Source organism: Triticum aestivum, chromosome 5A (assembly GCF_018294505.1).
Source record: "Triticum aestivum cultivar Chinese Spring chromosome 5A, IWGSC CS RefSeq v2.1, whole genome shotgun sequence".
Taxonomy (NCBI): Eukaryota; Viridiplantae; Streptophyta; class Magnoliopsida; order Poales; family Poaceae; genus Triticum; species Triticum aestivum.
The window spans coordinates 456074180-456089679 of NC_057806.1; the positions used below are offsets into that span (position 1 = coordinate 456074180).

A 15500-nucleotide genomic window follows, 5' to 3' on the forward strand; every position below is an offset into this window, starting at 1 on the left:
GAGAGCGAGAGCGATTTCCAACCGCGACGCCTTCGAACGCGTAGACGTCGCCGGTAAAGCGATGTGCGCCGTACTGCCGTCGTTTCTGATGTCCGTATCGAATGGGGAGAGAGAGGAGTGCTGCGACGCGCTTCGCCTCCTTAATTATGTTTACTTCACTCCACTGCTTGCTCGGCAATCATTCCAGGGGAGATCGGTACATCTAATTAAGCTGGATTTGCTGTGGCTGAAGCTCTCCGACGCTTCGATCCGAACAAGCGGAGCAGAGGAGCGACCCACACGTGGCCGGCGGCAGGGCGCTCGCCGGAGCGGGACAAGGAGGGCCAGCTCGGCTCGGCGGCACGCCCGGCCGGCCGGTCACATGACTCGGCAACGATTCCCGGCGTCGCCTTCACAGTTTGAACGGGGCCGAGCACCGAACCAGGCAACCAGCTGGTGTACGGGTGCAGGGTGGTACCGGCGGCGCTCCATCAGGCCGGTAGTGGCGCCGTCTAATTTGTTGTTAGTGGTAGTAGTACAATTAGGACCCGATTAGGCGTCCATACGGAAGGACTAAGGAGGGTGTCGCGTGCAGATCGATCCCAGTAGGTGAGCTGTTGTATTGGCGGGTGCTGTAGCATGCAGTCGGTTGCCCGGTCCTTGTGCTTGGTCACTCGCTTTCCCGGGCTTTGGCGCCTTGATTTGCTAATCAGAGGAGACAAAGATGGACTTGCCAAGTGACAATGTCTGGGAAGGGTGCGCAATCTGCCCAGAGATTCGTTGCCCCGGACCATCTTGTCTTGAGCGATGCTAATCATACCAGGCTCAGTATCCCAAAGATGCTCGTAGGATTAGATGTGCGTGCGTGGACTCACAAGACCGGATAAATGTATGTGTGTATATGTCGACATCTATTATTTCTGTGCTTAGAATAGATGAAAGATTAATGAAGAAGAGGGCACATCAGCATGTAGATTTAGTCTGTAACAAAATTGGCCGTAAGCCTAAGAGCATCTCTAGAAAATCCCTTGGTCTAAAGTCTAAAACTCATTCCCTATCTTAAAAAGTCAAAAAAAGGGATAAAACCTTTTCTCAGCTGGCAGATCGCCTAAAACTTATCCCCTTAAAAAAATATTCACTTTCACGTTCATCCAACCGTTTTCAAACTTATCACAACACGTTAGTGCAATACGTAAGAGTTGAAGAACACACAATTCAACTAGATAGCAAATTTTAATATTCTCAAACATAACCATGCAAATTCAAATACAACAGACGGTCCAATTGAACTCAAAATCCAAATAAACATGGTAAAAAAAAGCACAAGAATCAAGTGTTATGAAGGCAACAATGGTGTTCACTGCTCGATAAGATATTTTCAAAGTCAGTTATGAGCTTGACGGTTCTCGATCCTTCGGGGTTCTTGGAGGAAGGCGGCTTTGATCATGTTTGGGTTATGTTCTGGCTCCACTGGGTGTCTATTGAAGGGATACCAAGAGGCATGCCAGTCCTTTCTCTTATCCTTGATGATCATGTTATGCCAGGTCACACATGTTGTCATGATGTTCTAGAAGGTCCTAGGCTTCCAATACTCAGAAGGTCCACGGACAATCACAATGCATCGTCGAAGCACACCAAAGGCTCTCTAAACATCCTTTCTAACATATTCTTGCATAGTTGCAAAGTGAGATTTCTTGTTGCCTTTAGAACAGTGGACTATCTTAAAAAATGTGGCCAACGGAGGATAGTTGCAATGTGTTTTTTTTTCGTAGTTTCATTTTTCAAAACGTTTTATCTCTTGAATCGTCATCAAAATCACGAACCATTTTCACCATTGTGTTTCTCGTGTTGAGATTTTTTAAACTATATTCCATGTTGATAGGTATCGACAAACTTTTTTTTCGAGACGAATATGTGCTTCCGACTAGTAGTAACTTGTGCTTCACACGGAAGTACATATGTGCTTCACTTTGTCTTCACTTTGTGGTAACACAGTTTATCACACAACATAACTGTGTTTCAAGCAGTAAAAAGACAAAACAAAAACAAAGGACAAAAACCCGAAGAGAAAAAAAAAGTAAAAAAAGTTGGAAATCCATATAAAAAAATCACAGAAGCACATTATAGTTTGTGCTTCACCGTCAAGCACAATTGTATTTTTCACGAGGAAGCGTAACTCTGCTTGAGCAAGCACGTACTTCTGCCAGATGTAAACCGTAAAGAAAGACCCCCCCCCCCCCCCCTCACACACACACACAAAAAGGAAAACCAAGCAAAATTCGAAACCTAGAAAGAACCCACAAAAAAATAAAAGAAAAGGTGCTCCCGCGGCTTTGCTCGGCGTGCGACATCATGCCGGCAGTTGGGCAGACCACACGGCTGGCCCTCGCGCACCCGCCGTAAGGCCCTTCCGCGTATTTGCTCGGCGTGCGACATTATTGGTTTGAGAGATCTGCTAGCTAGGCCTTATAATCCTTAAAAAGTCATGCTCTAAAATTGTTTTGTTTATCTTTGACTGCACAGTCATCTCAGCCCTCCTCACCTGATTCCACTCCAGCCCTTCTTTTCTCGAGTGACAACCAACGCTTCCTTACAGCATCTCTAGCCCTATTTAGGTCATCAAAGTTGGCTTGGAGCAAAATTTGCAACACCAAAATGTTCATCACAAACAGTTGTCCTAAAATTGATGCCCTAAAATTAGGGCTCCCGGTGGAGCAACATTGTGATGTAAAACACGTGTTTTCTTCTGGTTTTATGTGGTCCCAGATGCTCTAAAGTTTGTTACAGTCACCCAAGTATTTTGCAACTGCACTATTCTTTGAGTATTTTCTTTTGCATATAGGGCACCTATTGAAGCAGCGATTTTGCTCCCTCATGATGTAAAAAGCGGTTATGCCCTATTTTTGGGCAACTGTTGAAGATGCTCTTACACCTGTTAACCGCCACCTAGACGTCTCCCTACCCGCGTCTACCGCCAGTCACAAGACCACATCGCACCACATCATGTATAAAACCATCGGCCATTTCCTCGCATGTGGCATCTCTTCCGTCATCACTCATCAGATGTTAAAACTACTTCACATTCACATTTAATACTTCTAGAACAAAAAGTATATCTTATCAATCGATTTCAGAAGAAAAGGAAATGCACAGATAAGCTTAAAGCATTCAAAAAATCACCAAACCTTTTCTTTTTCTCAACCACCGTCATTCAACTCATCTACAAAAAGAATATTAGTGATCCTTTAGACACCTGTACAGTCAAGCTAAAATTCTAACGACTATGCTTTTCTCATTTGAAAAGGGTGCCCTTTCCCATGTTGGTCCGACTGATCAATGAAATTCCAACCTAACTTGTCAAGAATACTTTGTACTGCTTGACTAGAGTGGTCAATGTACAAAAAAAAATGTGGTCAACTGACTAACGTTCCTGGTAAAGAAAACAAAAGGAATGTCTATCAAAGAATGGTTTCAGCAATTAGGCCTGCTCCGCGTGACTGAAGGCATCTGCGGTCGACTAATCTGAAAAACAAATAGAACCAAAAGAGCAAATTAGCAGGTTACAAAATAGCTGTCAATATCTACTAGTGATAAAAACAGTGTATATTTCTTCGAGAAAAGGCACTGCATATAGTTTAGATAACCAAGATAGCTGATGAGATCGTTAATCGTACCTATTGGACGCCGTTTACCCTCCATTGCTTTCTTCTTTTCATGGCAGCTTTGGCAGAGGAAAGGACCTTGCCAACCTTGCATTTTTTCGTGTTGCAGCGGGTTAGCATGTATGGAAATCCCCTGACCAGATTTCAGTCTAAACTGGCAGATCGCACAGCTGGAGGGTTCAAACATGTTCCGAAGTGCGTATCCTGTACTAAGCCTGCAAGGAACAAGCAAAACAGAAAGCAACATTATTATAATATGAAAAACTATTGGTGCTTGTTACAAGCAAGACGTATTCACATTACAGCATGGAGTATCAGTTTAGTGAAATGCTTAGAATCGTCTCGTAAACTTGAGCAAAGAAAATGCTAACTTCTATAACCCAATAAGAATTTAACTATCAACTGTAGTTGCTAGTGCATTCCTGTTTATCTCAGAGCTGCACTGCATTGAAGTCAGTCTGAAACTGCAGCTGCATAACTAAACAAGTAACCATCCCATCTAATATATGCATTCTGAATTTTAGTCATCTATCGAACACTTTTAGCTTCACTGCTAAGCTAGCAAGAGTAATTGATACTACGCTATGCCACTCATACACATCAACCATGTCTTTCTGACTTGATCGAGGACATCAATATGTAGATGACCAGAGAAAAGAAGAGGGTCCAATGTGGTGGAGATTGGAAAAGGAAACAGCAGACAAGTTGAGGATTAAAATGAAACTATGCGATGGAACATAAATGGGCTGCATGGCTGACACCATCAATCAGCAGTGCCAACTCATCTGCTGCTTCCAATAATTCATTTCCTACTATTAGCAGACAGCAATATCAGCTTGTTGCCCATATGAGACAATCAAATACAGGATATAGGTAACTGGAGAAGCTACAAATCCAAGACTAATAAGCCTAAGTTGAACGAATGTCTCTTTCAGTGGCATCTAGTATGTTACAGATCTACAGTGCTATATTGATGCTTTTAAGGCCGCCAAATCGAGAAAACTCAGGCCATCAGAATCACCAGACAAAAATGATGACTAATTAAAATATGATTTACCTGAGCATTTGGTTAATTTCAAGTTGGTGTATATACTAGTGTACATGTCTGGCAACACAATGGACAATCCTAATGCTCTATAATGGAATATTTATGTCCTTTTCTCTTAGAACTGTTATGGAGCTCCTATCTAGTACTCCCTCTGTTCCAAATTACTCGTCGCAGAAATGGATGTATCTAGAACTAAAATACATCTAGATACATTCATACCTGCGACAAGTAATTTAGAACGGAGGGAGCACCTCAAGTGAAAAAAGGCCTAGAATATTGGTTAACAGAACATACCTTCTTGAAAGCATGGCAGACCCGTCCTCAAATATTTCTTCCACCACATCCGGCTCAGCATATTCTCTATCTATTTTAAAAGATGCATCTGAATTTTTTCGGCGGAACATGTTATTCTTCAGATCAACACGGAACATATTATTGAGTACGGTTTTCCCCTGCCACTTTGCTGGAGGACTAGGAGCTAGTTTTTCTGGGGGTAGTATGTCCACCACGATGCAGGTAGTATCATCTCTTAGTCCTCGAGGTAGGGTTGCTTCCTTCAGATAAGAAAATATATCACGAAATGAGGGGCCAGAAGTTTGAGTCTATTAACCAATGGAAATGATTGTAAATTAGTTACATTAACAATTCGATTGGCAGCTATATCGGATGGATATCCACGAGAACATTCAAGAGCCATTTCAAAAGTCAAATCATCCCATACACCATCACTTGCAATGATAATTCTGCCTCCAGCATTGGATAGCTGCAACAAAAATGCAATAGAAAAATCAAAATAGTGTCACAGCGAACTACACTCTGCAGTGGTGAGACGTAGAAGCAGATCACACCATGAATTACAGATGTTGTGGAATATTATTGAAGAGGTCATCTAAAAGTAAATCTGATGATAAGTAGGAACCCAAACAAAAACATCTGAAAATAAAAAAGAAATATGTGGTGCAGTGAGCGAACCTTCACTTGCTTCACGTGAGGAACAGGGATGATGCATTCACCAACATCCATATCCCCAATTGATCTAGATAGGCACAAACCACCTGGCCAGCATCTTAAAGGACCAACCTGAAAATGTACATGATAAATTTCAATGACAGAAATGATTATAGCAAGCAAAACAAATAGTGACCAGATTATCCAATAAAAGAGTAGATCAAACAAACATAAGAATTGAGTTAGACATTGATGATACAATGGATGTAAGATGAACATTCTCTAAATTAAACAAACTTGGAATACAAACTCGGTAGAGGTTTACACGCAACCAAAGTATTCAATATTCATCAATGCCCACGGAAAATACAGAGAGGGAACAACAACAAGAGTTGTTAAATAAAATCTGCAGGGCGCAGCCAAAAATAGGAATTACCTAATGGCTGAAAAAATCAGCAGCACAAGAAATTTAGTCCCATTATATCATAAGCTAAGACATTGTTTGGTAGGCACTTAATTTAACAGTGATGTCAGGTGCAAGTAGGACACAACATATTTGAGAATTATTAAGAAACAGATGGTTAGCAGGTTACTACAGAAAATGAGAACTATCAGATTGGTAACATGTAACACCATGCATCCACACCGCACATCCCAACTCAAGAGCACAACGTATTAAAAGTAAAAGAGACGAACCTCTGGACCACCAACAACATTCAGTTTTCCAACCTTGCTTCCCCATGCAGTTACACGTTCCACCCTGTAAAACGAACAGGTCATAAACTGCACAATTCTCAACAAATTACCTCAAAGGCAGAACTTACTCATCTCGGTTGGAGTCAAAGCGATGATCAGCTGACAAATGGTATAGTGAACCATCAGCTGACTCTAGTATGCAGCGCGAATCACCAACTGATGCTACTGTTACAACCCACTCGTCTATTATCACAAATGTCACAGTTGTACCAGAACTTTCAGCTGAAACGGCAAAAAGACTGTTTCAGAAGATAAAAGAGAGCCATCACTCGAGGTGTTAAGAAAGACAAATTAAACAAAAGCACGATTGTCTCAACCACGCGGCCTAGCACTACAATTAACTGAAGAACATATCTGATGGTGTAATATCTAATCAACCAACTAGAATGACTATGAATGGTTCATACAACTTTACTTCGTCCTTGACAACAAACAAACTGCAAAGTCCCTGCTTGGAATACATGAATTCCACAGGATGACAGGAATAGTTCGATTGCCATAAGGATCAGGAACATTTCCAAGTTCACAAGATGGCCTAAATAAACAGTAACAGCATGCGCACTAACGAACAGTCATATGAAAAACTACAGTGTATGCCTATTTCCTAAAGGAACTGGAAACTTTACATGAACAAGGTAAACAAGGATAGGCCTGATTTACCTGCGGCTTGCAAATCCTTATCTGTCTTGACAAATGCTGCAACGAGTGAACGTGGAAGCACTGCAAGCCACTCATCCCTGGTCAAACCTGAAGGGGTAGCACGCAGGACATTGTTGAGCAGATTGTTCTTTGCGTATATGGCCGCTCCAGATCCATGGTGGCCATCAAACAGCTATAAACATGACACAGTGAGTCAGTGATCAATCAACAGAAACACACCACCCGGATTAAAAAATGACCAGCCAAGCCACTAAATAAATCAAATGATGGCGCCAGTCAACCCGACAATAAGATTAAGACACGAGATCATTTGGATCAAAGGTAATATTTCCTAGTGGTGTGTTTTTTACTACGAGTAAGTTTTCATACGTAGCAGGATCCAAACACTCTTGGTCATGAACTAGCGGCCTACGTGCAGACGACCAACAAATATTCTGAACCCTACCAAAAAGGCATGGCAGCTCTGCTGCCAAACGCGACAGAGAAAAACATGCTGGGTGTCAATCATGTACAGGAGACTGGAGGAGTGGCCTCCATGTCGCACAATTCTGGGCGGGTATTCTAGAACCTTCTATTTTTTCCGGGTAACCTTCTCGACTCTCAAGAGACAGGCATGGGCATGGGCAGGGGAAGGGGGCGCGGGGCAATGCAGTACCGCGAAGACGGAGAAGGAGGTGGAGGGGTCGCCGGCGACGCGCTGGCCAGCGTCGGCGAGGAGCAGCGTGACGTCCTCGCCCTTGCGGCTGCGGCTGGCCTCCCCGCAGAGCACGTCCGGGCGCTCCATCCGCTCGCTCGTGACCTCCCGCCGCAGCAGCACGCCGAGCGGCACCGCCGCCATCGCCATGGCGCCGCCGCACCGATCGCCTGCCTCCCCCCCAAACCCTCCTCCTCCCAGGAAGAGCGCTCAATCCAACGGCTCGCCCCCCACGCTTCGCCCCCGTAACGGAAAGAGGGAGGGAGGGAGGACAAAATCCACGCGGAATGCCGCCGCTGGTGGGCCGCGCGCGCGCGATCGTGGGCGCCACGCGGAAGGGGGCGATCGAGGGAGGGAGGGAAGGGAGGGAAGAGGGGCACGAATGCTTTGCGATTTTATCGGGTGCGGAAACGCGCAGTGCGGTTATGATTTGACTCGTGCCAGCTCTGTTTTGTTTCCGTTCCGTTAGTTTCTGCTCTGGTGCGTCCCTCTCTTGTTCCGGGCCAGGTGGGGCTTGGAGGATGCGTGCGTGGACGGGTGGGGCCGGGGGGTCTGAGAACCCGAGAGGCGGCCGGCCCGGCCGGCCGGGCGCTGTCGCTTGCTCGGCCTCGATCGGACGGGGTGGTGCGGGTCTTTGACGGGGTCAGGTGAAGGTGCACGTGCGGAGCGGCGCCGGCGAGAGGGGAGGTGGTGGCCAGCGTGGCCGGCGAAAGGACCTCAACTGTTTTCTCGTTCTTATTATTGGAAACGCTTTACCATCACCAGAAACGGATCCATCACCTCCCCTGCATGACACGCGTTCAAGTGAGGCCCGCACATCATCCTTCGCGGACGCGTTTTTGTAACAGGTGCTATGCTTCTAAAACATATATGATGTTGCAATGGTCTTCGATGGGTCTATGTTTTACGACAAAACCTCTTTTACAGAAATTTTCTGCAACAAGACCTCAGTTGTCAAAAGAATGCAACAAACAGTTGTTGCAAAAAAAATACTGCAAGAAAACCTGTGTTGCAAAAATAATTCTGCAATAAAACCCGTGTCGCAATGATGGAGGCGTGCTCCACCGCTCGATGCGGCAGATTTGAAAGGATCAGCCGACGGGTTCAACGGTTCAGATTTTTTTTTACTTTTGACAAATCATCAACACTCCGGTTTTGAATCTTTTTGTCTCCCAAAGACAGTTTCTTTAGTAACAACGTGCTTATTCAATTCTCAAAATGTCGACGGATACAAACGTGAGCTGCTGGTTCATCGACCCACATCTAAATAAGCTGCCATCTTGTAATTTTTTTTTTTGAATAATAACAAAGTTTTATTAATTACAAATAACGGTTACATCGTCTATAAGGAGAAATACAATCTCATCCAAGGGCTCCTCAAACCAATCTTTTGTCGCTGAAAGTTTCGCTAACCTAACAAGTTCATAGGCACCCTATTCGCTTCCTTATTACAATGTTCAAAACTAGTAAGAAAAAATTTACAAGCCAAAAAATAACAGTCATTTATTCTTCATTGTATGAGTGACTTTCATATTATCCGAATTAATAACAAGGCGATTGTAGCCCGCTTGATGTGCAAGAGATAGGCCAAATCCTAGAGCAAACGCCTTTGTTCTGCCCTCGTGCGAACTCACATTTAAGGTTTCCGTGCCTCTCTCCTATGGTTCTTGGACCATGTTGGCACGGCTGATCTCGGTCCTTGCCGGCAGGAAGGCTCCATTTTTAGGTGCTTTTTTTAGTTTTGTTAGGGTTTGTGACATGCTCAAGAAGACGAGGTGATGGCGGCTTCTTGAAGATCGGATAAGGTCCTCCCTGCCCAGTTCTCATCTTGGTGATGGTTGCGTGTGGAGGTCTGACTCCGACGGATCTCGTGGGATCCGGTCGGCATTCGTCTTCGGTGGATCGACTAGATATGGTCTTCGTTCTTCAACGTCTATGTGTTTGCAGGTTGGATCCTTTCGATCTACGTTTCTCTTCATTGGCGACGGTTGCTGTTCTAGTGTGCTGGTCCTATGGGGACTTAGCACAACGATTTCCCGACTGTCTACTACAACAATGTTTGTCCGGCTCCAAAGAGGGAGGGGTGATGACGGCGGCGCGTCCTCGGCTCGCTTCACTGCTTGTAGTCGTCGCTAGGTGGTCTATGAATTTGGATGCAAATTTTACTTTTAATGTTCTTTGTACTATCTTAATAGTTGATGAGTAGATCAGAAGTTTCTCGCAAAAATAATAATCTTCGAGCCAACGCTGCACAAAAAAAGGACAGATGTGAATCTTAATCACCGTTGGTTATTTACTATGGCCTTATTTTTATATTTTTTAGAGAAGGAGGATCATCCCCGACCACTGTATTTGGGTAATGTATGCAGCCATTTTATTTATTATTCATCAATGACCTCACAAAGAAATATAACAACAAGTCTAAAGCCATCGTCTATGCGACAACTGTCGCTACTCCTATCCAGCTGATGAAGAAATGCTGATAGTCCGGGCCTAATACCACATACCTCGCTGGCAAGCCTAACATCTAAGACCTGAGGCCCCAACCAAGCCACTTTTCGGGTATGGGCACACACCGGTCCGGCGCGCTCTCAGATGCCGCCGCCGCCAACTGCCACCACTTCATCTTCAGATCTGTACTGACGCATCATCCTTGCCCAGTCTAGTTGCCGTCAACGCCACCACGGCGCCCAACGGCACCGTCACCCTGTGTGCGAACTGCTGAGCACGTCGCGGTCGCTGCCGGTACACCTCAGCACCATGCCGCCAAGTACCACCAGCCGACACAGCTTGAAGTCTCTGAAAGATCTGTCGTGCGTAGCACCTGCCGACCAGGCATGACAAAGCGTAGCACCTGTCGGTCAGGCATGACTTGACATCTCCACTAAAGCTCCGTGCAAGGCGAAGCCGCTCCACCTCCTGCCTCTGACCACCAGCACTGCTCCACAAACGATGCACCAAAAAGAGAAACGCCACCGCAGTGCCGCCATCGTCCGATCTGGAAGACCAGATCCTAGGGTGTCCTCCAGTGCAGTATGAGTGGGTCGACATAAGTCACACAACGATGCCTTCATCAAGGTAACGACGTAGATCGCCGCCGTCGGCTCGGTTTTCACCGGCAACTATGTCTCCCTGACTCGCAGCCAGTACTGGATCACGGATCCGGAGATCCGGACACCCAGCCTCAGGACGACCACCTGTGACGGAAGAGATGAGCACCACCGGCGGTCGCATCAGTCAGAACAAATATAACCGGAGATGCCGCCGATGAGACCACCAGGCCCTCCATGCCGCCGCCGCCGATCTAAAGGCAGTTTGCACGCCACTGCAACCTAGCTGGCCGCCGCCGCCGACCGCAGCTGCCGCCCAAAAAGGCCGGCCGCTGCGCCCGCAACCATGCCACCGTCCGAGGCTGGGCCGCCCGACGCACCTAGCCGCCGTCGTCCGAGGACGGGCCGGCCATCCGCCACCTGCCGCACCCATCCGTCGTGCCGCAGAACCCAGATCAGCCGTGCCACCACATGCCTAGGGGTCCCGCCCCAACCCGGAGACGCGTGAGAGAGGAGATCCCCCGCTACCGCCGTCGCCCCCCGGGCTTAGCTCGACGGCATTCCCCGGCGGCGGCGGAGGGAGTTCTTGGCGACTGCGGCTAAGTTTCTGGGAGTCGCCCTAGGGGGAGAGCGACGCGAGCGGGTTTTTCTAAAAAAATAGGGTACCTTTTAAAATTAGGAAAGAATTTTACTTCCCTGACCTCTGCATGAACTAAAGATGCATACGGTCATTTTAGTATGAGTACCAAGATAAACATAATTCATAGAATTTTTTACTATGGCCTTATGGCTAGCTCGGTTTTGAAAGATTCGAATGAGAGTGAGGAAGCCCACGATTAACATCTAGGCCATGGAGAATGCCTTGAGGCGACTATCGCTTGCACGCTCCAGACGCGTGTCCCATGCTGCGTTGCTGCGTTGCGTACCGTATGAGGAGTTTATGGTTTTGTTAATTGCTACCGATCAGCGATCACATCCGACTGATGATTATTCGGGGACGCTTTTTGTAAAGCTCTATTGAACGCACAATTAAGCCTTTTTGTGAATATAAATGAACAGTTAAGCCTTGTTATTGAATGGCCGTAGAAGGTTTGGACGAGGGGCCACTGAAGGCTCGAAGCCGACCACTAGCTTCCTGTTGAAAGACCAAGAGATCATGCAATTTTCTTTGTGCGTTTTCTGTGAGAAATCTTTAGGTCACGGAGAATATGATAGTCTCTAGTGATGTTCAATCATTTTTCATTTTTATTCGAAAACTTTTCTTTTGCCATCTGCGTGTAATATTGTGAACTACCCGGAACTTCTGACAACCCCCACCTACCGAACCTACAAGCTGCGCTGAAACTTTGGTCATGCATGCGCGCGGTGACTTTGGGTTGGGCGCATGTTCTTTCCCTTCCCACTTATCCCTTTACGGTAGAACTATATTACCTTTTCGTCACCTCCTCAAACAAAGGTTAGATCCAAAACTAAAAGAGCTTTACTTGTCGAGTTCTTACATTTGTGGAGATGGCTACTCATGGGGGGAAAGGCTTCCTGAGGGCGAAAGTGCCCTTCTCAGCTCAAGCTCACATGAGATCGGGTGAACAGTAAAATTCGATTAAGAAAACAAATTCCAAAAATTAGGAAAAAATATATTGTGACACGCTTTGACAAATGTTTTCAATGCTATTTTCATCATGAAATGACATTTGTGGAAGTCGTGATAAAAAAAATCTCAAAGTTTTTTTTGGAGTGCTGTTTTTTCACGACTTATATGAATGTCATTCTATGATTGAATTTTGCAAGAATATAAGACATTTGTGAAATGTTGCCACATTTTTTTTCAAAAGTGTTTGATTTTTTTTAGATTTTACTGTTCACCCGAGCTTATATGAGCTCGAGCTCAGTTAATCCACGTCCTCCTGAGGGAGAATACTCTGATGAGTATCAAGGATACATTCGGGTGAAGATTCCTCCAAAGATATCAAACCCTGGTCAGGACTTGGGGAAGAACTCTCTCTCTCACTCTCTGATATTTGGAATCAAGGATTTATCCATGTATATCTTGTGTTGCAACTTGTGTGTCAATTTTGTGCTAGTTTTTCTTGTGTTCCTTCTCATTCCCCACAGGTTCTTCCTCAAATTCTCACCAATTCGTGAAGATGGGTCCGCCGATATGGTTTTCCCTGTGTCAATAGGGTTGGTATTGCACGCAACATGCTCTAGCCAAAGTTATATAGATTCATCGTAAGTAGCCTTTCACCTTTCCCACCGCATGTATGATATCATTATGGCCATAAACTCATTTCTCTAGACATCAAGTAATAGTGACGCTGACACATTCTTGTTCAGCAGTAGGTCCCCAAAGACCAAGGAACCTTCAGTATCTAATCACGAAGCGTTTGTCACACCATCTCCAGTCCTGAAATTCTCCGTATTCCAGGCAACAGTGGACATCGAAGGGGGTGTGACGAATACTTCTAGAGTCAGATTATTATTTTTCGAAATGAAGGCAAAAGATTTGCCTCATCGATTAATTAAGCAGAAAAAATTGCCCAGTTAATTAACAAAATGCCGGGCGAAAACCGATACAAATCCACATGTGGACTATTCACATAACATGCAACCCCATAACCACACGATCAACCCGAAAACCAAACCCAACATGCAACGACCATCAACCCTAACACTATTACATCGCAAAGAAGACCCCAACGAGAGTACCTCGCTGAAGACCACGGTCATCACCAGAATCCACTGAGTCATCAAACTGCTGCGGACGCCTTTCCTCTGGTGCCACTCTTCTTTGCTTTGCTTATGAGAGCCTTCTCCACAATCGTCTTGTCAGATCCAGGGCTAGCCCTCTCCAAACGTTTGAGCAAACTATGAATCTCAATCTGAAAGGGAATATCATCAACCTTGTCGCGCACAGACGCCTCTTGCCTCACGGCCACATGCGAGTCGGTGACCGCAACGTTGGAACCTCCACGGTCCACAAAGGCGAGCAGCTGGCTGGGTGCTGAAGGATCGGGCGCCAACATACTGACTGCCTCAACATCATCAGCCACAGGTACCACCGACACAATGGGCTCAGGCGCCACCGACACAATGGACTCAGGCGCCTCCAGTTGCTCACATGACAAAGGTGAATCATGTCCCTCACACGAGGTCATTGGCGCGTCGACCTCCATATGCTCCACAGACAGAGACGAAGCAGGTCTCACACATAGCTGCTGAAGCTCAGGCATGATCTGCAGCACAGGGGTATGACCCCGGCGATGGCCTCGCCCTCAGCAGTAGCCGACACAAGGGGCAAAGACACTGGTGAAGAACTGACCCCAATACAAGGGGAGAAACAACCGAAGAGCTCCGTCCCCTTGTCTCCCATGGAACCAACACTAGGAACGACAGGAGGCCACGGCGTCGGAGCAGTCGACAACATAACCGACACAAGGGTGAGCTTGGTTAGAGCAGCCTCTGCCCGCTCTAGAAAGCTCCCAACTGTTGGGGAACGTAGTAATTTCAAAAAAATTCCTACGCACACGCAAGATCATGGTGATGCATAGCAACGAGAGGGGGAGAGTGTGATCTACGTACCCTTGTAGATCGACAACGGAAGCGTTAACTTGGTTGATGTAGTCGTACGTCTCCACGACCCGACCGATCAAGCACCGAAACTACGGCACCTCCGAGTTCTAGCACACGTTCAGCTCGATGACGATCCCCGGACTCCGATCCAGCAAAGTGTCGGGGAAGAGTTCCGTCAGCACGATGGCGTGGTGACGATCTTGATGTACTACCGTCGCAGGGCTTCACCTAAGCACCGCTACAATATTATCGAGGACTATGGTGGAAGGGGGCACCGCACACGACTAAGAATATGATCACGTGGATCAACTTGTGTGTCAAGGGGTGCCCCCTGCCCTCGTATATAAAGGATCAATGGGAAGAGGCCGGCCGGCCTCTATGGCACGCCAAGGAGGAGTCCTCCTCCTAGTAGGAGTAGGACTCCTACTAGGAGGGGGAAAGAAGTGGGGAGGGAGAAGGAAAGGGGGGCGCCGCCCCCCTCTCCTAGTCCAATTCGGACCAGGGGGGAGGAGGCGCGTGGCCCACCTTTGGTTGCCCCTCTCTCTCTCCACTAAGGCCCATATGGCCCATTACTTCTCCCGGGGGGGTTCCGGTAACCCTCCGGCTCTCCGGTTTTCTACGAAATCACCCGGAACACTTCCGATGTCCGAATATAGCCGTCCAATATATCAATCTTTATGTCTCGACCATTTTGAGACTCCTCGTCATGTCCGTGATCACATCCGGGACTCCGGACTAACTTCGGTACATCAAAACTCATAAACTCATAATATAACTGTCATCGAAACCTTAAGCGTGCGGACCCTACGGGTTCGAGAACAATGTAGACATGACCGAGACACGTCTCCGGTCAATAACCAATAGCGGAACCTGGATGCTCATATTGGCTCCTGCATATTCTACAAAGATCTTTATCGGTCAGAACGCATAACAACATACGTTGTTCCCTTTGTCATCGGTATGTTACTTGCCTGAGATTCGATCGTCGGTATCTCAATACCTAGTTCAATCTCGTTACCGGCAAGTCTCTTTACTCGTTCCGTAATATATCATCTCACAACTAACTCATTAGTTGCAATACTTGCAAGGCTTATGTGATGTGTATTACCGAGAGGGCCCAGAGATACCTCTCC

General features: G+C 46.4%; 1 protein-coding gene across 1 annotated transcript; it reads right to left on the bottom strand.

Moving 5' to 3' along the window:
- Positions 1-3145: 3145 nt before the first annotated feature.
- Positions 3146-8139, bottom strand: LOC123107158 (probable protein phosphatase 2C 69). The gene is made up of 9 exons (XM_044529162.1): positions 7709-8139; positions 7054-7225; positions 6462-6615; positions 6334-6397; positions 5662-5769; positions 5327-5452; positions 4984-5243; positions 3654-3856; positions 3146-3501 (listed from the first exon to the last, which is right to left on the bottom strand). The coding sequence occupies exons 1-9, from the start codon at positions 7895-7897 to the stop codon at positions 3497-3499; spliced, it is 1281 nt and encodes a 426-aa protein (XP_044385097.1). The 5' UTR covers positions 7898-8139; the 3' UTR covers positions 3146-3496.
- Positions 8140-15500: the final 7361 nt, after the last annotated feature.

Coding starts and splice junctions, on each gene's coding strand:
- LOC123107158 (XM_044529162.1), bottom strand. CDS start 7,897: ATGGCGATGGCGGCGGTGCCGCTCGGCGTGCTGCTGCGGCGGGAGGTC. Junction 5,770..6,333: donor ATGTTGTTGGTGGTCCAGAG/GTTCGTCTCTTT, acceptor GTACATTTTCAG/GTTGGTCCTTTAAGATGCTG. Junction 3,857..4,983: donor TCTGCCATGCTTTCAAGAAG/GTATGTTCTGTT, acceptor TGTTCCTTGCAG/GCTTAGTACAGGATACGCAC.